This window comes from Hypanus sabinus, chromosome 19 (assembly GCF_030144855.1).
Source record: "Hypanus sabinus isolate sHypSab1 chromosome 19, sHypSab1.hap1, whole genome shotgun sequence".
NCBI classification, from domain to species: Eukaryota; Metazoa; Chordata; class Chondrichthyes; order Myliobatiformes; family Dasyatidae; genus Hypanus; species Hypanus sabinus.
In genome coordinates, this window is record NC_082724.1 from 57,834,110 (window position 1) to 57,861,834 (window position 27,725).

The following is a 27,725-nucleotide window of genomic DNA, read 5'->3' on the forward strand; positions in this document are numbered from 1 at the left end:
TTGAGCACATCTACAATGGGGTGTTGTCAAAAGAAAGCAGCAACCATTATCAGGGACCTGCCATCACCTAGGTTATGCTCTCTCCTTGCTGCTGCTATCAGGAAGAAGGTACAGAAGCCTCAACAGGACTCACACCACCAGGTTCAGGAACAGTTATTACCCTTCAACTATCAGGCTCTTGAATCAAAGGGGATAACTTCACTTGCCCCATCACTAAATTGTTCCCACAACCGATGGACTCACTTTCAAGGGCTCTTCATCTCATGTTCCCAATATTCATTGCTTGCTTGCTTGTTTGTTTGTTTGTTTGTTTATTTATTATTTCTTTGTTTTTGTATTTGCACAGTCTTTCATTGATTCTATTATGGTTATAATTCTATTATGAATTGAGTATGCCTACAAAAAATAAATCTCAGGGTTGTATATGGTGACATTCATGTGGTGGTGGCATCCGTTGGTCTCGAGAGACCATGGATCTGCGCCTGGAGAGGGTTGTATGGGAGACCAGCAGTTGCCCAAGCTGCAGGCCTTCCCCTCTCCACGCCACCGATGTTGTCCAAGGGAAGGGCACTAGGACCCATGCAGCTTGTCACTGGTGACATCGGCAGAGCAACGTGTTGTTAAGTGCCTTGCTCAAGGACACAAAAACGCTGCCTCAGCTGAGGTTCGAACCAGTGACCTTCAGGTTATTAGTCTGATGCCTTGCCACTAGGCCATGTGCCAACACAGACATTCATGTACTTTGATTATAAATCTACTTTGAATTTTGAATAACATTCTAAAAAAGCTACAAAAAATGTCAATTTCTTGAGAAACCGGTGATGCCTGCTGTTGGGAAAAGATCACACAGTGAAGGCCATGTTTGTAGCTGTTTTAATTATAACGAAGAGAAATAGGGAAATACTGAATAACAAATAGCAGTGGAAGCTGGGAGGGGTGAGTACCTGCAGGTAACGGGCCCACCAATAACCTCACTGCCGATCTGTTCAGAGGTCAGACTACAGCTTGGTTTGCTCCTACTCTGTAAGAACACGAGCAGACAGTCAGTGACTGTGTACTCACTTTACCCCAGACCAACACTTTTATCTCCATTCACTTAAGGCTATTTAAATGTTAAGCACTTTGTTAAAGCTGGAAAACAGCAGTGTGAGCCAGAGAATACTGAGCAGAGTTTGGACACAGAAAGCTACTGGCACACCCAGAGAACATGTCCACACAGATAAAGAAGAGCCATGTTTGAGTGGCCTTTAAGCCGCAGTCAGATCATACCACAATACTTTCAAACATTCAATTTTCCTGATTCATTCCCATGTTTCCTTGCTAGCTATGCAGATGATAGCAGCAGAAAAGTGGTGCATTCGGACACTGCCCTGTCAAACAGCAGCAGCCGATTGTGGGCAGTATGTTAAACAGGAAATGGCAGGACTGATCAAAATGCCCAAGTGACTGATCAACTCATCTCCAATTACACTCCTGTCTTAATCTGATCCTGAGCACACACAGTCAAGATTGGTGTGGAGTCCCCAACCATACCCTCCTCCTCCTCACACTATTGAGGGCAGTAAATGAAATCCCTGAACACTACATTCTTTTATAGTTGCCTGACACTGAGATCCCAGAGAAAAGTATTGGCACCACTCACTCAAGTAGTGTGTGCCACTGTGAGGACCCTGGCAGACTGTAGCATGGTACCCTGTTCCCACCACAACTACCAACACTTCTAACAAGCTGTCAGAGTGACAGTTGTTAACTCCACCAAAACAGCAAACTTATCATTCAGTAAATAATTGGCTAAATTTTTAAATTTCCAATCACAAATATAAAGAGGTGGATGTTACTTTAGCAAAGTCAAGGTGAGATCACCAAACTGTTATAATTTTATCCTCATAGATAATGCCTGCAATGCCCAAAACTCATTGCGGCTTTATAACGCATGGTATCCCTGCTATATATGTCCAGATGAGCCTTTTGTGAAATATTCTAACTGCTGTGCTAAAGATCTGGCTGGTCAGCTCAGCTCCAGGAAACTTGGGAGAAATGTTAGATGCCAAAGTCCATTAAACCCTCTCAACCAACATTCTACCCTCCCTGTTCAGTGGTTATTGCCATGGCATGGCTCTTCTACTTTAGAGTTACTGATATTCTGGACACAATAGCAATCTATATAGTCTAGCAACAATGGTCAGTCACAATGCTCCACCATTTCTGTAGCAAATGGGGAAGACAAAGGATTCAGAACCTTTTCCAAGGCTGCAAAAGGCTTTGGGTTCAGTTGCAAATACAAAGCACACTGTCAAATGGGGATCAGAATTTAGCAATAGACCACACCAACAAATCTTTCAAGTGTTTGCATATTGCATCCTGAAAACTCTTTTGGCACAATTATTCCTGGGTTAGTTCTCGATGGCAAAATCTGGAAATTCTTTGCAAATCTCATTGATGATCAGTTTGTCCATCTGGCATGCCTGGTCATTTTCCTCTTCAGCCAAAATTCGCTGGAAGGTACCCTGTAGATCAGAGAGGCGATGTTGGTGGCATGTGTAATCAGTTGTACGGATGATGGCGTGCATCAGTGAGAGGTACTCCATTCTGATCTGTAGGAACAGGTAGGGGAGCATTGTGAGTGAAATCTACCGCATCTCATGAACAAGTTAAATACAAGCATCAGATGATAGTAAAGCTTAAACCTTTCTGTGTTTATTGCAGTAGTAGAGTAGAGCAAAACTCTAAAAAAAGAAAAACACTTCAACTTTTGGGAATCTTGAAGGTTTAGCATCTGACACAAGAGATAATGTATGCCATGCTCTTCTTCAATTGTTGTGAGCATGCCATAAGCATGGAGACACTTGCAGGCTGCCCCAGCATAATTCTTGGGCTGTGTTGGTCGTTGACACAAAATGAAGCATTTTACTACATGTTTTTATATAACTATGACACATAAAGCTAATATATTTTTCACTCACCAGATTATCAGTTCCAGCACTCCAGCCCCACTCACAGGGGGGGGGGCCCAGTTCCTACAGCCCCACTCACAAGGGGCCCCCGGTTCCTCCAGCCTCACTCACAGGGGGCTCCCGGTTTCTACAGCCCCACTCACAGGAGGGCACCCAGGTTCCTCCAGCCTAACTCACAGGGGAGCCTGGTTCCTACAACCCCACTCACAGGGGGCCTCCTGTTCCTCCAGCCTCACTCACAGGGGCCATGGTTCCTCCAGCCTCACTCACTGGAGCCCACATTCGTTAGTGGTTCACTGGAAAAATTATTGTCACAGTCTGTGACATTTAATCTAAAATTTAAAAAAGATTGTTTTTTATTAATAGAAATAATATTCAATAGTCTGGAAAGTCTGCAAGTTGATTAGCACCAATGTGCTGAGCATGCTGGATTATTAGAGTTTTATTGGAAAGCACATGACAACATTTTTTGGGGCAGTTCTACATCTTATCTTAAACTACACTAGGGAGAGTGGTCCCAATAAAGTCCCAGTGCATGAATAGGACTAATATGAACCAGTGATAAACAAACTACTCAAAGTCAATCCCAAAGCTCTCTCTCAATACACAAGTTTAACTAACTTCTAAATGGACAACTCCAATCTTGTTTGCCTCTGAATTGCCTGTGCACTGAAACATAGTTATATCTGGGGTAGGGATATCACTGGCCACTGAAAGGAAAAATACTGCAGAAATCTTCAACAGAAAAAGAAAATGTGGAAACACTTAACAGGCCAAGCAGCATCTGTGAAGAGAGATAAACAGAATTAATGTCTCAGGTTGAAGACTTTTCTTCAAAATTGAGAGAAAGAGAAAAACAAATGTTAAATCGCAGAACTAGTGGGATGGTTACACATAAAACATTGGGAACATCTCAATCAGATGAGACTAGGTAGAATTTTAAGAGAAGTTTGGGGTTATGGAAGACTCTGGTCCGGGTGCCGGTCAATGAGAATAGACAGCTTAAATGTTTCAGCATGGACATTTGGGCCAAAAGGCATGTTTCTGTACTGCACTTCTCTTTGACTCTGTGTCTGCCATTGTAATTTGTATCTCACATCCTGGCAACTGTTCAGAGACCTGTAGATAACTCCCATCAAGCTCCTTTCACCCTAGCAATTTCTTCACTCTACCCACAAGGATTCTACATCTTTGGATCCCATGTCACCACTTTCTAAGGATTTTACATCATTTTTCACCTATAGTACCTACCTTCCAATGTGTATCCTTGGATGTTTAGCTCCCAGCTATGATCTTCTTTCAGCCACGACTCAGTGATGCCCACAACATCATACCTGCTAATTTCTAACTGCTCTAAAAATTCATCTACTCTATTCCAAATACTGCGTTTATTCAAATGCAATACCTTCAAGTTCTGTATTTCCTGTATTTTCCTGTATCACCCTTTTCGATTTTTCCACCATGTTACATTTCAACTCATCCCAGTGGCCGCAATTTTGCTCTCTCATCTACCTGTCTTTCCTCACAGTCTCACTACACATTTTCTTGAATATCAAATGCACCATCCTCAGCCCAATCATTCTAGCTCCCATCCCCCTGCCAAATTGGTTGAAACCTTCCCTGACAGCACTAGCAAACTTGCCTGCAAGTATACTTGCTCCCCTACCCTTGGGTTCAGATGTAACCTGTCCTTTTGTAAAAGGTCATACTACACAGAAGAGATCCAAATGATTCAGAAATCTGAAACCCTGCCCCTTCACCATTTTCTCAGCCATGCATTCATCTACCAAATCAACCTATTTTTATTCTCTTTGGCCTGTGTAAGGCAGGAATCCAGAAATTACTATCCTGGGGGTCCTGCTTTTCAGCTTTCTACCTAACTCCCTATATTCTCTCTTCTGGACCTGCTCTCTTTTTATACCTATGTTGTTGGTACCATAAATTTTGTCTGCTTGCCCTTCCCCTTTAGAATGCTATTGACTTGGTCTCAGACATCCTATGAGCCATAGGGCCAACTTGGTCTCAGACATCCTATGAGCCAAAGGGCCAGACTCAGTGCAAGAGGCCTGCATGCAGTGGCTTCTCCCTGGTAGGTCATCAACCCCCACCCTCCCCCAACAGCATCTAAAGTGGTATATTATTGAGGAGAATGGACACAAGAGTACTCTGTACTGGCTGCCAATTCTCTTTCCTGCTCCTGACAGTTACCCAGGTACCTGCCTCCTGCAGTTTAGGGGTAACTACTTCCCTGCAGTTCTTATCTATCACATCTTCATTCTCCAGTATAATCTGAAGATACTTGCAGTTTTCACATGGCTCCCAGCCTGCAAGATGTTGCTGATAGAGGTAAATACATTAGAGATTTTTATAAGAGACTCTTGGATAGGTGCATGGATGACAGAAAAAAATGAAGGCTATGTGGGAGGGAAGGTTTAGATTGATCTTAGGGTAAGCTAATTGGTTGCTACAACATTGAGGGCCGAAGGATGACATTCTATGTTAGAAACATAGAAAACCAACAGCACAATACAGGCCCTTTGGCCCACAATGCTGTGCTGAACATGTCATTATCTTATAAATTACCTAGGATTACCAATAGCCCTCGATTTTTTTAAGCTCCATATACAGTGGCATGCAGTGGGCACCCCGGTCAAGATTTCTGTTACTGTGAATAGCTAAGTGAATAAAAGATGACCTGATTTCCAAAAGGCATGAAGTTAAAGATGACATATTTCTCTAATATTTGAAGCAAAATTACTTTTTTAATTCCATCTTTTATGGTTTCAAAATAACAAAAAAGGAAAAGGACCTGAAGCAAAAGTTTGGGCATCCTGCATGGTCAGTACTTAGTAACACCCCCTTTGGCAAGTATCACAGCTTGTAAACATTTTCTGTAGCCAGCTAAAAGTCTTTCAATTCTTGTTTGGGGGATTGTCACCATTCTTCCTTGCGAAAGGCTTCTAGTTCTATGACACTCTTGGGCCATCTTGCATGCACTGCTCTTTTGAGGTCTATCCACAGATTTTCAATGATGTTTAGGTCGGGGGATTGTGAGGGCCATGACAAAACCTTCAGCTTGCACCTTGTGAGGTAGTCCACTGTGGAATTTGAGGTGTGTTTAGGATCATTATCCTGTTGTAGAAGCCATCCTCTTTTCATCTTCAGCTTCTTTACAGACAGTGTGATGTTTGCTCCAGAATTTGCTGGTATTTAATTGAATTCATTCTTCCCTCTACCAGCGAATTGTTCCCCGTGCCACTGGCTGCAACACAAGCCCAAAGCATAATCGATCCACCACCGTGCTTAAAATTGGAGAGGTGTTCCTTTCATGAAATTCTGTACCTTTTTTTTCTCCAAACATAGCTTTACTCATTGCGACCAAAAATTTCTATTTTAACTCCATCAGTCCACAGGACTTGTTTCCAAAATGCATCAGGCTTGTTTAGATGTTCCTTTGCAAACTTCAGACGCCGAATTTTGTGGTGAGGACGTAGGACAAGTTTTCTTCTGATGACTCTTCCATGAAAGTCACATTTGTGCAGGTGTCGCTGCACTGTAGAACAATGCACCACCACTCCAGAGTCTGCTAAATCTTCCTGAAGGCCTTTTGCAGTCAATTTGACTTTCTAGCAATACTACGAGCTGTTCACTCGGAAAGTTTTTTTGGTCTTCCAGACCTCAACTTGATCTCCACCATTCTTGTTAACTGCTATTTTTTAATTACATTACGAACTGAGGAAACAGCTACCTGAAAATGCTTTGCTATCTTCTTATAAGCCTTCTCCTGCTTTGTGGGCATCATTTATTTTAATTTTCAAAGTGCTAGGCAGCTGCTTAGAGGAGCCTGTGGCTGCAGATTGTTGGGATAAGGTTTGAGGAGTCAGGGTATTTATAAAGCTTTAAAATTTGCATTACCTGGCCTTTCCTAACAATGACTGTGAACAAGCCATAGCCCTAGCAAGCTAATTAAGGTCTGAGACCTTGGTAAAAGTTATCTGAGAGCTCAAATCTCTTGGGATGCCCAAACTTTTGCATGGTGCTCCTTTCCTTTTTTTCACTCTAAAATTGTACAAAACAAAAAATAATACACTAATCTTGCTTAAAATGTTGAAAAGAATGTTTCATTTTTAACTTTATGACTTTTGGAGATCAGTTCATCTTCTACTCACTTAACTATTCACAGTAACAGAAATCTTGACCAGAGGTACCCAAACTTTTGCATGCCACTGTTCCTATTCAGGAACCTCTTAAAAGACACTATCATATTCACCTCCATCACCATCACCAGCAGCCCATTCCATGCACTCACCATTCTCAGTGTAAAAAGCTTACCCCTGATATCTCCTCTGTACCAACTTCCAAGCACCTTAAAACTGTGCCCTCTCATGTTAGCCATTTCAGCCCTGGGAAAAACCTTCCATCTGTCAACATGATCAATGTTCTATGTTCTATCAATGTAACAAGTGCAATAAGCCACAGATAGAGGTCAGAAAGGGAAAGAGGTGAGGAAATAAACTGGTTGGAAACAGAATGTTCAGGATCACTCTGGATTAAACACAGGTGATTTACAAACTGATCACCAATATGTTTGGTTTACCCTGTGTAGAGGAGAGCACATTGTGAACATCAAATGCAGTACACTAGGTTGGAAGAAGTGCAAATGGATCACTACTTCATCTGGAAAGAATGTTTCTGTCCCTGGTTGTTGGGAGGGGAAGGGGTGAAAGGAGTTGCATATCCTGCTGTGCCTAGGCATAAGGCAGGGGCAATTGGTAAGGATCAGAACAGCACACCAAAGAATCACAAATGCTGTGATCCCTTCTAAATTCTGAAATGGGAGAACTTTGGGGGAGAATGGAATATGTGTTCGGTGCTGGAATCATGCTGGAGCTGGTGCAAATTACAAGGAATGGTCTGTTGTGGAGATTGGCAGGGTGGATGATAAGGATCAGGGCAGGAGGGGTGAGACCAGAATTCAGGAAATAGATGAGATACGGTTAAGTGTTTTCCCCATGACAGTAGAGGAAGCCACAGTTTGAAAAGAAGAGGCACTTGTACAGAAAGCCTCCTCATTAGAGCAAATGCAACAGTATTGGTGGAACTCAGAGAATGGAATGGAGTCCTTACAAGGGAAAGGGTGGGTGGACTAATAATACAGCTATTGCAATCTGGGACTCACCTGTCTCTTCAGATGGTGAAGGGAACCACCAGGGAAGGTTCAGTGACCGACCATGTGTGAAGGAAAGAGCACAGTGTGGATATTGGCAGCAGACAGAAGACATTTTCCAGTTCTGAACAAGTGTAGGAAACAGTACCCATGCAGCTGCTGACATACCAGAGAAAAAGCTAAGTAGGACTGAAACAGAGAGCTCCACACATCCCATGAAAGGACAGGCAGGGGCCCAAGTGAGCTCCTACAGCTACACCTCTGATCTTCTGTCTGGGAATGCTGCAGCCTTCCATTCTCAATACTGAATTATTCTAATTCAGTTTACTTATTCCCTTGTCCATATCAGAACCAGCCCCATCTGCTGTAAGGTTTACTCTCTCTGTTAACTCAGCCTGAGCTGCTGCATATGTCAGCAACATATAACAAACAAAGTTTGATCCATTATCTAGGTGCTCCCATTTAACCTGGTCTCACTCCATCAGAAACATACCCGCTGTTCTAGCCATCCCTTCCTCAGCCACTCTACAACATAAAATGAGGTTTTTATTTATTTAGAGATTAGCCACATGACCAGCAACCCACCTACTTATAGCCTAATCACAGGACAATTTAAAATGACCAATTAACCTTGTAACTGGTACATCTTTGGACTGTGGGAGGAAACCAGAGCACCTGGAGAAATCCCACACAGTCATGGGGAGAACGTACAGACAGCACCAGAAATGAACACCCAAGCTGTAATAGCATAGCACTAACTGCTACTCTACCATGGCGCCCAGTTTTCTTTTTGTTTTCCTATTTCTCACAAAGGATCTTTGATTTGGAACATTAATGCTGTTCCATTTTCCACAAATGCAACTTGAGCTGCTGAGCGTTCCACACTTTCTATTGCTGAGCATCTACTCACATCGGTCTTCTGTTCTGACTCTGGAGATGGAAGGTGAGCATCTGCTTTAGAAACAGGAATCAGAATGGCTACACTGACACATCCAAGAGAAAAGTCAAAATAACTGAGCATGGGACTTGAAATATAGCCTCAGTAATGGGTACCAGTGACTGAAGGTACAATAAGGGAACAAGAGAGGAATTTCCTACAACCTTCAGGCTCCTGAACCAGTGTGGATAACTTCAGTCACCTCAACACTGAAATGACTCCAGAACCTACAGACTCATTTTCAAGGCTCTACAGCTCATGCTCTCAGTATTAATTATCTTATTCTTATTTGCAGTATTTATTTATTTACAGTATTTGTCTTCTTTTGTACATTGCTTGTCAGTCTCTGTTTATGTAACAGATATCAGGAATCAGAATGGCTATACTGACACATCCGAGAGAAAAGAGAAAAGTATTTATGTAAAGTTTTTCATAAATTCTACTGTATTTCTTTATTTTCCTGTGAATGCCTGCAAGAAAATGAATCTAAGGTAGCATATGATAACATATGCACATTTTGATAATAAATTGACTTTGTCCTCAAAATGTAAGTTGTGGTTTTGGAGAAGTGTTTCTCCAATAAAAGTTGAATTTATGGGACAAGTGCAGAAATATTGCTTTTACGTAGAATTTGCTGAAGGTTTATAAATGTAGATACCCAAATATCTATGATACCTAAAAAATCAAGTATGAGTTTTAGAAAAGACAAGAAAATAAAAGAGAAATAACAGCTGATACATGAATATGAATCTCTAGGTTCATGCAATAATCTTTCATCTTCACCAGCACTGGAACAATATTATTCAGGAAAGGCTGTAGAATGCAATCAAGTACATTTTTGAGTCAATTGATCCAAGAGCCAATAGGCTGTTTTATGTTAAAATTACAGTATGCAATTAATGTAGTAGTATATATTAATTTAAAACCCCTTTAAATCACAAAATTAAACAAGAATAAATTACATGTGGGTTTGCTATAGCTATGTTCCTTGAAAAATATACATAATAAAAAGTCACATTATATCAGAGCTACAGTAGTTGCATGATTCTTTTAAAACCTTTTGTGCTGTTAAAATGCTCATTATGTTTCAGTTCCTCCACTGGCTTGTCCCCTCCTGACTCCTTCCCACCTGACCCTTCCAATCTCCTTCCTCCTGACCCCTCCAATCTCCTTCCCCCTGACCCCTCCAATCTCCTTCCTCCTGACCCCACCAATCTCCTTCCTCCTGACCCCTCCAATCTCCTTCCTCCTGACCCCACCAATCTCCTTCCTCCTGACCCCTCCAATCTCCTTCCCCCTGACCCCTCTAATCTCCTTCCTCCTGACCCCTCCAATCTCCTTCCTCCTGACCCCTCCAATCTCCTTCCTCCTGACCCCACCAATCTCCTTCCCCCTGACCCCTCCAATCTCCTTCCTCCTGACCCCTCCAATCTCCTTCCCCCTGACCCCTCCAATCTCCTTCCTCCTGACCCCTCCAATCTCCTTCCCCTGACCCCTCCAATCTCCTTCCTCCTGACCCCTCCAATCTCCTTCCCCTGACCCCTCCAATCTCCTTCCCCCTGACCCCTCCAATCTCCTTCCCCCTGACCCCTCCAATCTCCTTCCTCCTGACCCCTCCAATCTCCTTCCTCCTGACCCCTCCAATCTCCTTCCCCTGATCCCTCCAATCTCCTTCCTCCTGACCCCTCCAATCTCCTTCCTCTTGACCCCACCAATCTCCTTCCTCCTGACCCCTCCAATCTCCTTCCCCTGACCCCTCCAATCTCCTTCCTCCTGACCCCTCCAATCTCCTTCCCCCTGACCCCTCCAATCTCCTTCCTCCTGACCCCTCCAATCTCCTTCCTCCTGACCCCACCAATCTCCTTCCTCCTGACCCCTCCAATCTCCTTCCTCCTGACCCCTCCAATCTCCTTCCCCTGACCCCTCCAATCTCCTTCCCCCGACCCCTCCAATCTCCTTCCTCCTGACCCCTCCAATCTCCTTCCCCCTGACCCCTCCAATCTCCTTCCTCCTGACCCCTCCAATCTCCTTCCCCTGACCCCTCCAATCTCCTTCCTCCTGACCCCTCCAATCTCCTTCCCCTGACCCCTCCAATCTCCTTCCTCCTGACCCCTCCAATCTCCTTCCCCCTGACCCCTCCAATCTCCTTCCCCCTGACCCCTCCAATCTCCTTCCTCCTGACCCCTCCAATCTCCTTCCTCCTGACCCCCCCAATCTCCTTCCCCTGACCCCTCCAATCTCCTTCCCCTGACCCCTCCAATCTCCTTCCTCCTGACCCCTCCAATCTCCTTCCTCTTGACCCCACCAATCTCCTTCCTCCTGACCCCTCCAATCTCCTTCCCCTGACCCCTCCAATCTCCTTCCCCCTGACCCCTCCAATCTCCTTCCCCCTGACTCCTCCAATCTCCTTCCTCCTGACCCCTCCAATCTCCTTCCTCCTGACCCCTCCAATCTCCTTCCCCTGATCCCTCCAATCTCCTTCCTCCTGACCCCTCCAATCTCCTTCCTCTTGACCCCACCAATCTCCTTCCTCCTGACCCCTCCAATCTCCTTCCCCTGACCCCTCCAATCTCCTTTCTCCTGACCCCTCCAATCTCCTTCCCCCTGACCCCTCCAATCTCCTTCCTCCTGACCCCTCCAATCTCCTTCCTCCTGACCCCACCAATCTCCTTCCTCCTGACCCCTCCAATCTCCTTCCTCCTGACCCCTCCAATCTCCTTCCCCTGACCCCTCCAATCTCCTTCCCCCTGACCCCTCCAATCTCCTTCCTCCTGACCCCTCCAATCTCCTTCCCCCTGACCCCTCCAATCTCCTTCCTCCTGACCCCTCCAATCTCCTTCCCCTGACCCCTCCAATCTCCTTCCTCCTGACCCCTCCAATCTCCTTCCTCCTGACCCCTCCAATCTCCTTCCTCCTGACCCCTCCAATCTCCTTCCCCCTGACCCCTCCAATCTCCTTCCCCCTGACCCCTCCAATCTCCTTCCTCCTGACCCCTCCAATCTCCTTCCTCCTGACCCCCCCAATCTCCTTCCCCTGACCCCTCCAATCTCCTTCCCCTGACCCCTCCAATCTCCTTCCTCCTGACCCCTCCAATCTCCTTCCTCTTGACCCCACCAATCTCCTTCCTCCTGACCCCTCCAATCTCCTTCCCCTGACCCCTCCAATCTCCTTCCTCCTGACCCCACCAATCTCCTTCCTCCTGACCCCACCAATCTCCTTCCTCCTGACCCCACCAATCTCCTTCCCCCTGACCCCTCCAATCTCCTTCCTCCTGACCCCTCCAATCTCCTTCCTCCTGACCCCTCCAATCTCCTTCCCCCTGACCCCTCCAATCTCCTTCCTCCTGACCCCTCCAATCTCCTTCCTCCTGACCCCTCCAATCTCCTTCCTCTTGACCCCACCAATCTCCTTCCTCCTGACCCCTCCAATCTCCTTCCTCCTGACCCCTCCAATCTCCTTCCTCTTGACCCCACCAATCTCCTTCCTCCTAAACACTCCAATCTCCTTCCTCATGACCCTTTTAAATTTTTCTCTCCAATGTGACAAAATGTAGCAGAGCTGGAGGTCTGGATCATTGTTACAGATTGGTAAAACAACAAGGTGAGAGGAAGGAGCTGTAAAGGGGATCTGATGAGAAAGTTCATTTTACAAACAGTGGTTGATATCTGGAACACACTGCAAGAGGAGGTGATAGAATCAGATGCAATCACTATGTTTAAGAGACAGATGGCCCAATATAGGAGGGCTAACACCTCAGCTCAAGACCCAGCTATATATCTACACCTAAAGGACAAGGGACACAATCTGCACATTTTGGACAGGGAGGACTGGTGGTTTGAAAGAGGGATTAAGGAAATCATCTTTGTCACACTGGAAAACCCATCCCTGAACAGAGGGGGAGGGGCATGACACCACCTGTTATCAGCTGTTTACAATGTAGTCCTAAAATCTTTACCCTGGCATCTCCACAACAGTTCACAACTTCATTCAAACAAAAATAAGATTAATGACCCTCTCATTACTTCTGTGAATCAACAACCCTCAAACAACTCAGGTTATGTCCACGCTACACCGAATAAATCCATAACCGAAGCTCTTTCTCTTCATTTTTACCCTTCGTCCACACTAAAATGGTGTTTTCGTCCTCCAAAACCGGAGCTTTTCAGAAACACTCTCCAAAGTGTATATTTTTGAAAACGCCGGATTGGCTGGATCAGTGTGGACAGGGTAAATGGAGACTTCTGAAAACGTAGTCAGACGGCAGCGTGCTATTTCATTGTTTTCTGGAGCGCAACCTAACAATTTCAGAACAGATGGCAATGAAACTGATGCCAGAAGAGTTAGAAATGTACTCACCAAATACTTTGACCCATAACTTACTGAATAAATAAGTATATTCACTTTGCCCTGTTTTCTGTCCTTGCTCGTATGAAGGTGGTTTACCCATTTATGCAAGTACTTCTTTGACAATAGATGTGTAACAGCCTAATGTAACATTATATGGAAATACAAGATAACACTGATGCAGACATGTTTTATACATTTAACAAGGTGCTTTTATTAATGCACCTTAGTCAGTTTTTCAATGTTCGTTGTCAACCGGGTCAATCTGTCCGTGAACTTCCTGTCAGTTGCCTCCATACCATATACCATATACAGTATTTGTCTGTTATTACTTTTAAGTTCTCCTGCGCGAAAGCCAACAGCTGTCCGTCGTTTTAAGTTTTTCTAGTCTGTAACTACACAAACGCGCACTTTTACGGCGAGATTCGACACCAAACATGTCACTTGTTTTTGGTAGATATGTCCTGAGCATGCGCAGGAGGAGGAGATTTGCCAAAATCTCTGTTTCAATGTGGATAGAGATATTTTTTAAAACGCATAGTGTGGACGCCTATCGTTTTTACGTGAAACCAGCGTTTTCAAAATTATCCGGTCTAGTGTGGATGTAGCCTCAGAGTTTATAAACTGGAAAGCTACCCACCATGGATTAAAACTGAAGAAGCCTCTCAGATGACAGACAGACAGACAGACATACTTTAATGATCCCAAGGGGAATTGGGTTTGTTACAGTCTCACCAACCAAGAATGGTGTAGAAATAATTAAATAATAATAGGTAAATTATGCCAAGTGGAAGTAAGTCCAGGGCCAGCCTATTGGCTCAGAGTGTCTGACACTCTGAGGGAGGAGTTGTAAAGTTTGATGGCCACAGGCAGGAATGACTTCCTATGATGCTCAGTGTTGCATCTCGGTGGAATGAGTCTCTGGCTGAATGTATTCCTGTGCCTAACCAGTACATTGGCAAAACATCTTCTAGACAACACAGCAAGTCTAGTTGCCTTGATTTACTGCTGCTTGATATACAATGACCTGGATGACTGAGAACCTTCATAGACATATCACCTCTATCAGATCATCCTTGAGCTCCTTCGCTCCAGGAAAAACAAGCACAACCTTTCCAGTCTTCCCCATAAGTATCATCCTCCAGTCCAGAAAACATCCTGCTGCATCACCTCTCCACTTTCCAGAGTAACTACATTCTTCCTTTGAGGAGTTGACCAAAATTGCACACACTACTCTCAAGTGTGGTCTAATCAGTGTTTTATAAAGTGGCAACATAATGTCCCAACTTTTACATTCAATGGCCCACTCAATGAAAGCAAATGTACCACATGCCTTTTTCAAGGCCCACACCTACCCATGTTGTCACTTAAGTTTTGTACTTAAACCACAAGGTTTCTCCATTCATCAACATTCCTTATTGCACTACCATTTATTGCATGTGAACTACTCTTATTTAACTTTCCCAAGTGGCATCAATCTCAAACTTGTTAGGATTAAATTTGATCTTTCAATATTCTAACCAACTTTCCAATTGAACTTTCTCTGGATGTAACTTAAACCGCTAATGCTTCCTTGTAATCCTCAACACCATCTATTTCATGCTAACAGTAAACATACTAATCATTTGCCTACATTCACATCCAAGCCATTAACTTATATCACAAACAAAAAGGGTCCGGTGTCCTGTGGTACACTGGTCATAGATTACTACAAAGCATCCTTTACTTTATAAATACAGCACTTTCTAGCACAGGTTCGGTATTGTCATTTAAAGTAAAATTGGATAGGTATATGGACAGGAAAGGAATGGAGGGTTATGGGCTGAGTGGGGGCCAGTGGAACTAGGTGAGTGTAAGCGTTGGCATGGACTAGAAGGGCCGCGATGGCCTGTTTCCGTGCTGTAATTGTTAAATGGTTATATTGAGCCCACACTATCCTATTTCACCCATGTAACCAATTAACCTACTAACATTCACATCTTTGGATTGGGGAGCATCCAGAGGAAATCCATACTATCATGGGGAGAACGTACAGACAGCAGTGGGAACTGAATATGGGTCCCTGGTATTTCATTTGTGTTACTCAAACCAATACCATCTGCCTCCATCACAAAACTAATTTTAGATTATTATAGCCAACTCTCCTTGTGCCTTAACCTCCTGGATCAGCCTACTATGCACCACCTTATCAGGTGCCTTACTAAAATCCACACAGATAAAGGAAGAGATGCGGTTGAGGGCTGTGTTATTGGTGGAGGAAGGGATGTCCCTTTCCTTGAAGGAGGACAGGTCCTTCATTTTGGAATGGCAGAGATGGAGGAATTGAGAGAAGGTGATGGCATTCTTACAAGTAACAGAGTGGGAAAAGGTATAGTCCAGCTAGTTGTGAGAGTCAGTGGGTTTATAAAATACATCAGTAGATGCACTGTCTCCAGAGATGCAGAGATTGAGAAAGGGGGTGTGAATGAGCGCCAAGGTAGTGTTGCGATTAACATGATGCTATTTCAGCTTTTGGTCTCAGAGTTTAATTCCAACTTCATCTGTAAGGAGTCTGTACATCCTCCCCTGGAATGTATGGGTTTTCTCTGGATCCTCTGGTTTCCTCCCACAATCCAAAGATGTACTGGTTAGTAAGTTAAATCGTTATTTTATGTTGTTCAGTGATTAGTTTAGGGTAAAATCAGAGGTTTCTGGACAGTGTGGCTCATAGGGCTGAAAAGGCCCCATTGAATCTCTAAATAAAAATAAGAAAATAAGAAAGGAGGGATATGGATGTGTAGACCAAAGTATTAGTTTAATTAGGCATTCAATTACCAGTTTAATTAGTTCAGCACAACACTGTAGGCTATTAAGCCTATTCCTGTACTGTACTGTTTTATAGTACAATACAGTTCGAGTCCTCCGGACCACCACTTGGACCTTGCCTTCCAACTATTTATACCATTTTGTATTCACTAAGGCTCCAAAATGTCAGAGTCCATGGTAACCTTCCAAACTGGATTCAAAATTGGCAAAGTAATGAGGCAGAGTGTGGTGGTGCAGGGTTGCTTTTGTGACAGAAAACCTACTACCAGCAACACAGGAGATTCTGTACATGCTAGAATTCTTGAGCAACATGTTGGAGGTTCCCACAAGTCTGGGGAATCCAATAGGAGAGGATAGAGAACCATGGAATAAAGCAATGAAGGTGGGCCAACAGAACAAGGAAGAGTAAGAAACTGGGGGGAGGGGAGGAAGAAATGCAACAGAGTTGGTGATAGGTGAAACCAAGTGGGGGGAAGGGGTGAAGTAAAGAGCTGGGTAGTTGATTGGTGAAAGAAATACAAGGCTGGAGAAAGGGAATCTGATAGGAGAGGACAGAAGGCCATGAGGAAGGGAAGAGGGAGAACCACCAGAGGGAGGTGATGGGCAGGTAAGGAAATAGGGTGAGAGAGGGAAATGGGAATTGTGAAGGGGGTCGTATGGGGGCCATTACTGGAAGTTCAAGAAATCAATGTTCATGCCATCAGGTTGGAGGCTACCCAGACGGAAGATAAAAGTGTTGCTCCACCAAACTGAGTGTGGCCTCATTGTGGAAGTACAGGAGACCATGGATTGACATGTCGGGTTCATTTTTGTGAATCTCCTTTGAGCCCTCTCCAGTGCCTGCACATCCTTTCTAAGACGTCACCCAAAAATGCTCACAACACTCCAAGTGCTTTACTGTATAAAGTCTCAACATTACATCTTTGCTTTTCTCACTGTTACCATCAGGTAGGAGGTAGCTGGGGGCACACAGAGATTCAGGGGCAGCTTCTTCCCCTCTGCCATCCAATTCCTAAATGGATGTTGAATCTTTGGACACTATCTCATTTTTTTAAATATACAGTATTTCTGTTTTTACACTTTAAAAAAAATCTATTCATTATACGTAATTGATTTACTTGCTTATCTTTTTTATTTTATTTATTATTTTTTTCTCTGCTAGATTATGTATTGCATTGAACTGCTGCTGCTAAGTTAACAAATTTCACATCACATGCCGGTGATAATAAACCTGTTTCTGATTCTATATTCTAGTCCTTTTAAATGAATGCAAACATTGCACTTGCCTTCCTCACTGCAGACTCAAACTGCACATTAAACTTTAGGGAATCCTGCACAAGGATTCCCAAGTCTCTTTGTGCCTCAGAGTTTTGAATTTTCTCTTTATTTTACACTTCCCAACAGTGAATTCCATCTGCCATTTCCCCATTCTCCTAATCTGTCTAAATCCTTCTGTAGCCTCTTACTTCCTCAAAACTACCTGCCCCCTTAGCAAATTTCGTATCATCCATAAACTTTGCAACAATGTCATTAATTCCACTGTTTAATTCATGCTAGAATCTTTCCTGTAATACCATGGGCTCTTAACTTGTTAAGCACTTTGCATGTGGCAACTTGTCAAAGGCCATCTACAAATCCAAGTACAGAACATCAATCAATTCTCCTTTGTCTATCTTGCTGGTTATTTCTTCAAAGATTTGTCAGGCAAGATTTTCTCTTGAGGAAACTGTGCTGATGACAGCCTATTTTATCATGTGCCTCCAAGTACCCAAAACCACATCCTTAACAAACAATTCCAACATCTTCCAAACCATTGAAGTCAGATTAACTGGTCTATAATTTCCTTTCTTCTCCACCCTCCTTCTTGAAGAGTGGAGTGACATTTACAATTTTCCAGTCTTCTGGACCCACTTCAGAATCTAGAATCTTGAAAGATCATTAGTGATGCTCCCACAATCTCTTCAGCCACCTCTTTCAGAACCCTTGGGTGTATACCATCTGATCCAGGAGATTTATCAGCCTTCAGACCTTTCAATTTTCCAAGTACTTTCTACCTAGTAATGACAACTTCACACACCTCTGACCCGTCCCTCTGGAACTTCCACCATACTGCTAGTGTCTTCCACAGTGAAGACTGATGCAAAATACTTATTCAGTTCATCCACCATTTCTTTGTCTACCATTACGACCTCTCCAGCATCGCTTTTCAGTGGTCCGACATCCACTTTCATCTCTCTTTTACACTTTATGTATCTGATGAAACTTTTGATGTCCTCTTTAATATTATTGGGTAGTTTACTTTTGTATTCCATCTTTTCCTTCTTAATGACATTTTTAGTTGCCTTTTGTTGGTTTTTAAAAGCTTCTAATCATCCAACTTCTCACTAATTTTTGCTCAATTATACACCCTCTGTTTGGCTCTTATGTTGGCTTTGACTTCTCTTGTTAGCCATGGTCATGTCATCGTGCCTTTAGAATATATATACAGTCAGCCCTCCTTATCCGCGGATTCTACCAACTGCGGATCGGGAAAACCCGTAAGTTCTCTCTCCAGCACTCATTGTCTGAGCATGTACAGACTATTTTTTTTCCTGTCATTATTCCCTAAACAATACAGTATAACAACTATTTACATAGCATTTACATTGTATTAGGTATTATAAATAATATAGAAATTACTTAAAAGTATAGGCAATCCCTGGGTTATGAATGAGTTCCGTTCTTGAGTCCATCTTTAAGTTGGATTTGAAATCGGAACAGGTACATCTGGTATTATTTAGTGTCAATTAGTCAAACGTTTTTCTTAGTATATAGTACATATTTTACCTTTCTATGCATATAAAACACTTAAGAAACATACGTATTTCAATAATTAAACCACTGTGTTGCTTAGTGATAATTGTAGCTTTCATTGGGGCAGGACCTTTCGCATGCTCCGTTAAAATAGTTTCGATCGTTGACCGACTAGCCTAACGCTTTTCCAATGACCGATGGCATTTCACCTCTTTCCAACTGCTTTATTACTTCCACCTTATTTTCAATCATGATCGCGATTATTTTCGTGAACAGAAACACCGCAGATTCAGAGCTGCGCTGGGTCCTAATGTCCACCGCGTTGATTCAGGTTAAATAAGGGACTTGAGAATCCGTGTTTTTTGGTATCCGCGGGGCGGGGGAGGGTCTCAGAACCAATCCCCCGTGGATAAGAAGGGCTGACTGTACAGTATGTGCCTTCAGAATTGCTTCCTGAAATTTCAGCCGTTGCTGCTCTGCCTTTATACCAGCCAATGTATTTTTTCCAATTAGTTTTGGCCAACTCCTCCCTCATGCCTCTGTAATTCCCTTTACACCACTGTAATATTAATACATCTGACTTTAGCTTCTCCTCAAATTTCAGAGTGAATTTGCTCATACTATAATCAAATTCCCCTAAGGCTTCTTTTACCTTAAGTCTCTAATCAATTCTGGTTCATTGCACAAAACCCAATCCAGAATAACTGATCCTCCAGTGGGTTCAACCACAAGCTGCTCTAAAAAACCATTTCAAGGCATTCTAGAAATTCCCCCTCTTGGGATTGAGCACCAACCTGATTTTCCCAATTGCATATTGAAATCCCCCATGACTACTGTAACATTGCCCTTTTGGTATGCATTTTCTATCTCCCATTATAATTTGTAGACCACATCCTTACTACTGTTGGGGTATGTATATAACTCCTATCAGGATCCTTTTACTCTTGCAGTTCCTTAGATCTATCCACAATGATTCAACACCTTTTGACCCTTTATCACTTCTTTCTAATGGCTTGATTTCATTTTTTAACCAGGAGAGTCACACCACCCACTCTGTCTACCTGCCTTTCCTCTCAATAAAATGTGAATGCTTGGACATTAAGCTCCCAGTTATAATCTCCGTTCAGCCATGATTGGGTGATGCCTACAACATCATATATGCCAGTCTGCAACTGTGCTACAAGTTCATCAACCTTATTCCATATACTGCACACATACTACACCTTCAGTCCTGTACTCACTCTTTTCGATTTTGTCTGCCTTTTACATTGCAACTCATCCTGTTGACTGAAATTTTGTCCTGTCATCAGCCTCTCATTATTAGGAGCCTTTGTTTGTAAACAAACTTCCTCATCCTTAGCATTATCACTCTTGTTCCCATCCCCTTGCCAAATTAGTTTAAACCCTCCTGAACATCTCTATTAAACCTGTCTGCAAGAATATTGGACCTCCTCGGGTTTAGGTGTAAGCCGTCCTTTTATACAGTCATACCTACAACAAAAGAGATCCCAACGATCCATAAATACAAACCCTTGCCCCTTGCACCAGTTCCTCAGCCATGCATTCACCTGCCAAATCACCTTATCTTGCCCTCATTGGAATGTTGCACGGTTGAGGGTTGTTTCTCAGACTGGAGGCTTGTATCTAGTAGTGTGCTACAGAGGTCAGTGCAGGGACCTTTAGTTGTTTATAATTGATATCAGTGATGTGAATGTGGATATACATTAGAAATGGTTAGACTGCGGAGAAACTAAAATAGGTGATGTAGATAGTGTAGGTGGTTATGAAAATTATAAGGGGATCTTGATCACCTTGGTATGTGGGCAGAGGATTGGCAAATGGCTCTCAATGCAGATAAAGGGAAGGTATTGTATTAGAGCAGAGCAGGACTTGTACAGTGAATGGTATGGCCCTGTAGAGTGTTATAGAACAGAGGGACCTAGGGGTGAAAATGTCTGGTGAATGCAGCATCACAGATGGATAGGGTGCTGAAGAAGCTGTTGTGCACACTGCTCTCATCAGTCAGGACATTGAGTATAAGTGATATAAGGAGAGGTTGAACCAAACTGCTATCTTTCCTCCCAAGGTTGAACTGTCTAATACTATAGGGTATGCATTGAAATTGAGAGGGGAAGTTCAAAACTGATGTAAGGGACATCACTTTTTTTTAAACACAGAGTGCTGGGTGCCTGGAATGTACCACCATGAGTGGTGGTTGAGGCAAATACAAACAAGGTGTTTAAGGGGCTCTTACATAGGAAGGTGGATGTGCAGAGAAAGGATAGATGAGGACCACATGAAAACAGAAGAAATTAGGACAGAAGGGTCTGCTTCTGTGTTACACTGTTATATTGTTATATATTGTTATATATATTATATATTGTTATATATACACATGTTCTATTATGAGAGGCATAGATAGGACTGATAGTGATAAATCTGTTCTCTTTTTGAGTGTCTATAACCAGACTGCATAAGTTTAAGTTCAGTAATGGAATACAGAGAAAAGATTGAAGGGATATTCCCTCCCCTTTTCCCAAAGCTGGTTGGGATCTAGAACAAGCTGCCTCAGTGGGTGATGAAGGAAAAGACTCTCACCACATTCAAGAAATGAGCACAAATTGCTAAGGCATAAAAGGCAACAGAATGAACCTGAGATGTGGGATATCCTCGGGTCCAACCTGATTGCTGGTCTTTACTGTTGGATGATTCTCATGTTTCTGGAAATTGTCAGCTAGTGCTAACATTGTACCAGAGAGGAACCTGTTACAATCAAATCAGTGTTCTGACCTTTTCTCCTGGTGAGAGGTCAGAAGTCTGCCGCACGATTATGTCGATCATCACCATCATGTCAGTTCGGTAGAAAATTCTTGCCGTATCTTTGTCTGCAAACACATCCTGCAGAAATTTGAGAACTGAGTGTGGTGGCTGGGGCTGGTGCTTGAAGATACTAACTGGATCATCTAAGGAGACAAGTAAAATATGATATTATCATATTACCTCAGTGGATAGAACACACTTCCAAAACACTTGAACACATCTCTGGAAGCTCTACCCCTTACCTTAAAGCCATGTCCTCTTGTATTGAGCAGTGGTGCCGTGGGGAAGAGGCGCTGGCAATTCACTCTATCTATTCCTCTTAATATCTTGTATACCTCCATCATGTCTCCTCTCATCCTTCTCTCCAAAGAGTAAAGCTCTAGCTCCTTTAATTTCTGATCATAATCCATACTCTCTAAACCAGGCAGCATCCTGGTAAATCTCCTCTGCACCCTTTCCAATGCTTCAACATCCTACCTACAGTGAGGCGACCAGAACTGGACACAATACTCCAAGTGTGGCCTAACCAAAGTTGCATAGAGCTGAATCATTACCTCACGACTCTTAAACTCTATCCCTCGACTTATGAAAGCTAACACCCAATAAGCATTCTTAACTGCCCTATCTACCTGTGACGCAACTTACAAGGATCTGTGGACATGTACCCCTAGATCCCTCTGCTCTTCCACACTACCAAGTATCCTGCCACTTACTTTGTACTCTTCCTTGGAGTTTGTCCTTCCATATAACCATATAACAATTACAGCATGGAAACAGGCCATCTCGGCCCTTCTAGTCCTTGCTGAATGACTCTCACCTAGTCCCACCTACCTGCAAAAATGGTACATTCCAAAATGTACCACCTCACACTTCTCCGGGTTGAACTCCATCTGCCACTTCTCAGTCCATTTCTGCATCCTATCAATGTCTCTCTGCAATCTTCAACAATCCTCTACACTACCGACCTTTGTGTCATCTGCAAACTTGCTAATCCATCCTTCTACTCCCCCCACCCCCCAACATCCAGGTCATTAACAAAAATCACAAAAAGTAGGAGCCCCAGAACCGATCCATGTGGGACACCACTTGTCACAACCCTCCAATTAGAATGTACTCCCTCCACCACGTCCCTCTGCTTTGTGCAGGCAAGCCAATTCTGAATCCACCTGGCCAAACTTCCTTGGACCCCATGCATTCTGACTTTCTGAATAAGCCTACCGTGTGGAACCTTATTAAATGCCTTACTAAAATCCATGTAGATCATATCCACTGCACTACCCTCATCTATATGCCTGGTCACCTCCTCAAAGAACTCTAACAGGCTTGTTAGACACAATCTGCCCTTCACAAAGCCATGCTGACTGTCCCTGATCAGACCATGATTCTCTAAATGCCCATAGATTCTATCTCTAAGAATCTTTTCCAACAGCTTTCCCACCACAGACATAAGGCTCACTGGTCTATAGTTATCTGGACTATCCCCACTACCTTTTTTGAACAAGGAGACAACATTCGCCTCCCTCCAATCCTCCGGTACCATTCCCATGGACAACGAGGACATAAATATCCTACCAGAGGCTCAGCAATCTCTTCCCTCGCCTCGTGGAGCAGCCTGGGGAATATTCCATAAGGCCCCGGGAACTTGTCCATCCTGATGTATTTTAACAACTCCAACACTTCCTCTCCCTTAATATCATCATGCTCCAGAACTTCAACCTCACTCATATTGTCCTCACCGTCATCAAGTTCCCTCTCATTGGTGAATACCGAATAGAAGTATTTATTGAGGACATTGCTCACTTCCACAGTCTCCAGGCACATCTTCCCACCTTTATCTCTAATCAGTCCTATCTTCACTCCTGTCAACCTTTTGTTCTTCACATAATTGAAGAATGCCTTGGGGTTTTCCTTTACTCTACTCACCAAGGCCTTCTCATGCCCCCTTCTTGCTCTCCTCAGCCCCTTCTTAAGCTCCTTTCTTGCTACCCTATATTCCTCAATAGACTCATCTGATCCTTGCTTCCTAAACCTCACGTCTGCTGCCTTCTTCCATCTGACTAGATTCCCCACCTCACTTGTCACCCATGGTTCCTTCACCCTACCATTCTTTATCTTCCTCACTGGGATAAATTTATCCCTAACATCCTCCAAGAGATCCCTGAACATCGACCACATGTCCATAGTACATTTCCCTGCAAAAGCATCATCCCAATTCACACCTGCAAGTTCTAGCCTTATAGCCTCATAATTTGCTCTTCCCCAGTTAAAAATTTTCCTGTCCTCTCTGATTCTATCCTTTTCCATGATAATGCTAAAGGCCAGGAAACAGTGGTCACTGTCCCCCAGATACTCACCCACTGAGAGATCTATGACCTGACCTGGTTCGTTACCTAATACTAGATCTAATATGGCATTCCCCCTAGTCGGCCTGTCAACATACTGTGACAGGAATCTATCCTGGACACACTTAACAAACTCTGTCCCGTCTAAACCATTGGAACTAATCAGATGGCAAACAATATTAGGGAAATTATGGTCACCCATGATAACAACCCTGTTATTTTTGCACCTTTCCAAAATCTGCCTCCCAATCTGCTCCTACCTGGTCCCTCTAACACCGTGGGTGTGGTCATAGAGTTATACAGTGCATATAAAATATTCCCTCCCCCCCAGAAGTTTTCATGTTTTATTGTTTTACAACATTGAATCACAGTGGATTTAATTTGGCTTTCTTGACACCGATCAACAGAAAAGGATTCTTTGTGTCAAAGTGAAAACAGATCTCTACAAAGTGATCTAAAATAATTACAAATATAAAACACAAGATAATTGACTACATAAGATCCCCCCCCCCTTTAATACGACACACCAAATCATTACTGGTGCAGCCAATTCATTTTAGAAGTCACATAATCAGTTAAATGGAGATCTGTGTGCAGTCCGGTTGTTTCAATTGATTGTAGTAAAAATACACCTGTATCTGGAAGGTCCAACTGCTGATGAGTCAGTATCCTGGTAAAAACTACACCAGGAAGACAAAAGAATACTCCAAGCATCTCCGTGAAAAGGTTTTTGAAAAGCACAAGTCAAAAGATGGATACAAGGAAATTTCCAAGTCACTGAATATCCCTTGGAGTACAGTTAAGTCAATCATCAAGAAATGGAAAGAATATGGCACAGCTGTAAATCTGACTAGAGTAGGCTGTGCTCAAAAACGGAATGACCATGCAAGAAGAGGACTAGTGAGGGAGACCATCAAGAGACCTAAGACAATTCTGGATGAGTTCCAAGCTTCAGTGGCTAAAATGGGAGAGACTGCACATACATCACTGTTACCCTGTTGACTCACCAGTCACAGCTTTATGGGAGAGTGGCAAAGAGAAAGCCACTGTTGAAAAATCTCACATGAAATCTTGGCTACAGTTTGCTAGAAGGCACATGGGAGACTCTGAAGTCAGCTGGAATAAGGTACTATGGTGTGATTAAACCAAAATTGAGCTTTCTGGCCATCAGACTAAATGTTATGTTTGGTGTAAGCCAAACACTTCACATCATCAAAAACACACCATCCCTACCAGGCAGTGTAGTGGTAACTACATCATGCTGCGGGGATGCTTCACTGAAGTAGGCCCTGGAAGACTTGGGAAGGCAGACGGTTAAATGAATTGCAGCTAAATACAAGGAAATCTTGGAGGAAAACCTGATGTAGTCTGCAAGAGAACTGCAAGAAGATTTGTTTTCCAGCAAGATAATGATCCCAACATAAAGCCAAAACTTCATAAGAATAGCTTAAAAATAGCAAAGTTAATGTCATGGAGTGGCCAAGTCAGAGTCCAGACCTCAATCCAATTAAGAATTTGTGGCTGGACTTGAAAAGGGCTGTTCACTCACGATTCCCATGCAATCTCACAGAGCTTGAGCAGTTTTGTAAAGAAGAATGGGGAAAAATTAAAGTATCCAGATGCACAAAGGTGATAGAGACCTATCAACCAGACTCAAGGCTGTAATTGCTGCCAAAGGTGCATCTGCTAAATACCGACGAAGTGAATACTTATCCAATCAATTATTCTGTACTTTGTATTTGTAATTAATTTAGATCACTTTGTAGAGATCTGTTTTTACTTTGACACAAAAGTGTCCTTTCTGTCAATCGGTGTCAAAAAGCCAATTAAATTCACTGTAGTGATGAGCTACACACAGCGCTGAAATAACGACACGCCGTCGGTAAGTCGTTTCGAGACCAGTTTATTCAAACTTCGCGGCGCTGGCATTTAATCACTAGCGCCCGCCCTCTCTGGGCAGAAATGGCATCAGAGTCCCAAAGTCTCCCCCCGCGTGCTGGCTATTTGTGAGCCGATTTGCCTACGCAGAAAGTGGGTCGCCACATAACCCCCCCCCCCCCAGAACCAGCGATACACCCCCCCAGTGTCCACAGTCTGGATCAGCCTCTGTCTGGGAGGTCTGCCTCTACACCACGGTGCCTGAACCTCGACCGGCTGCGCCGTCCACATGGGCTGGTTTGAGTCGGTCCACCGTGAAAACCTCCTCTCTCCCCCCAATGTCCAGAACGTACGAGGACCCGTTATTGTTGATCACCTTGAACGGCCCCTCATGCTGGCCGCTGTAGTGATGCCCGGTGTCTGCCCCTTCGTACAAACACAAACTTACAGTCCTGCAGGTCTTTGGGTACATGGTTTAGGGTCAGTCTGTGCTGCTAAGTCGGTACGGGGGCCAGGTTGCCGAGTCTTTCGTGTAGTCTGTCCAGGACTGCTGTGGGTTCTTCCTCTTGCCCCCTTGGGGCTGGTATGAACTCTCTTGGGACGGCCAGGGGTGTGCCGTACACCAACTCGGCCAACAAGGTGCAGATCCTCTTTGGGCGCTGTGCGAATTCCAAGCAGGACCCAGGGAAGCTTGTCCACCCAGTTAGGTTTTCTCAGGTGGGCCATGAGAGCCGACTTCAAGTAACGGTGGAAGCGTTCCACTAGTGGGTGGTAGGAAGTAGTGTGGTGTAGCTGCATTCCCAACAGGCTGGCCACAGCCAACCACAGACTGGAGGTGAACTGTCATAGATAATGTGGGCCGGTACCCCGAAGCGTGCTACCCAGGTTGCAATCAGTGCTCGGGCGCAGGAATCGGCAGATGTGTCGGTGAGTGGGGCTGCCTCTGGCCACCTCGTGAACGGGTCTACCATAGTTAGGAGGTACCGCGCTCCTTGGGACACTGGTAGAGGGCCCACAATACCCACATGAACGTGGTCGAACCTCCGGTGGGTGGGTTCGAACTGCTGCGGTGGGGCTTTAGTGTGCCGCTGCACCTTGGCTGTTTAGCACTGCGCGCACGTTCTGGCCTATTCACTGACCTGCTTGCGAAGTCCGTGCCAAGAGAACTTGCTGGAGACCAGCCGGACGGTTGTCCAGATAGATGGGTGCGCCAAACCGTGTATGGAGTCGAAAACTCGCTGCCTCCAGGCTGCCGGGACGATGGGGCGAGGTTGGCCAGTATCCACGTCGCACAGGAGGGTCCTCTCACCTGGGCCTACGAGAAAATCCTGCAGCTGCAAACCCGAGACTGCAGTCCTGTAGCTGGGCATCTCGTCGTCTGCCTGCTGCGCCTCCGCCAGTGCTGCATAGTCCACCTCCAGGGACAGGGCCTGGACAGCTGGTCTGGGGAGTGCGTCTGCCACGACGTTGTCCTTTACCAAGACATGCAGGATGTCTGTCGTGTACTCGGAGATGTAGGACAGATGTCGCTGCTGGCGAGCCGACCAGGGATCGGACACCTCCGTGAACGTGAAGGTCAACGGTTTGTGGTCTGTGAACGCGGTGAATGGCCTGCCTTCTAAGAAGTACCTGAAATGCCGGATTGCCAAATACAATGCCAACAGCTCCCAGTTGAAAGCACTGTA

The 27,725-nt window shown here is 44.1% G+C and overlaps 1 protein-coding gene across 3 annotated transcripts in view; it reads right to left on the bottom strand.

Moving 5' to 3' along the window:
• Nucleotides 1–538: 538 nt before the first annotated feature.
• LOC132377949 (NCK-interacting protein with SH3 domain-like) overlaps nt 539–27,725 on the bottom strand; it is a 213,071-nt gene continuing 185,884 nt past the window's right edge. The window contains exons 10-11 of one of the 3 annotated variants that reach the window (XM_059944474.1): nt 21,791–21,963; nt 539–2,594 (exon numbers count right to left, since the gene is read on the bottom strand). In XM_059944474.1, the coding sequence (XP_059800457.1) occupies nt 2,394–2,594; nt 21,791–21,963 (374 nt within the window). In that variant the 3' untranslated portion in view covers nt 539–2,393. Of the gene's footprint in view, nt 2,595–21,790; nt 21,964–27,725 lie in introns of those variants that run through there. The other 2 variants (XM_059944473.1, XR_009506852.1) reach the window with 2 other exon arrangements.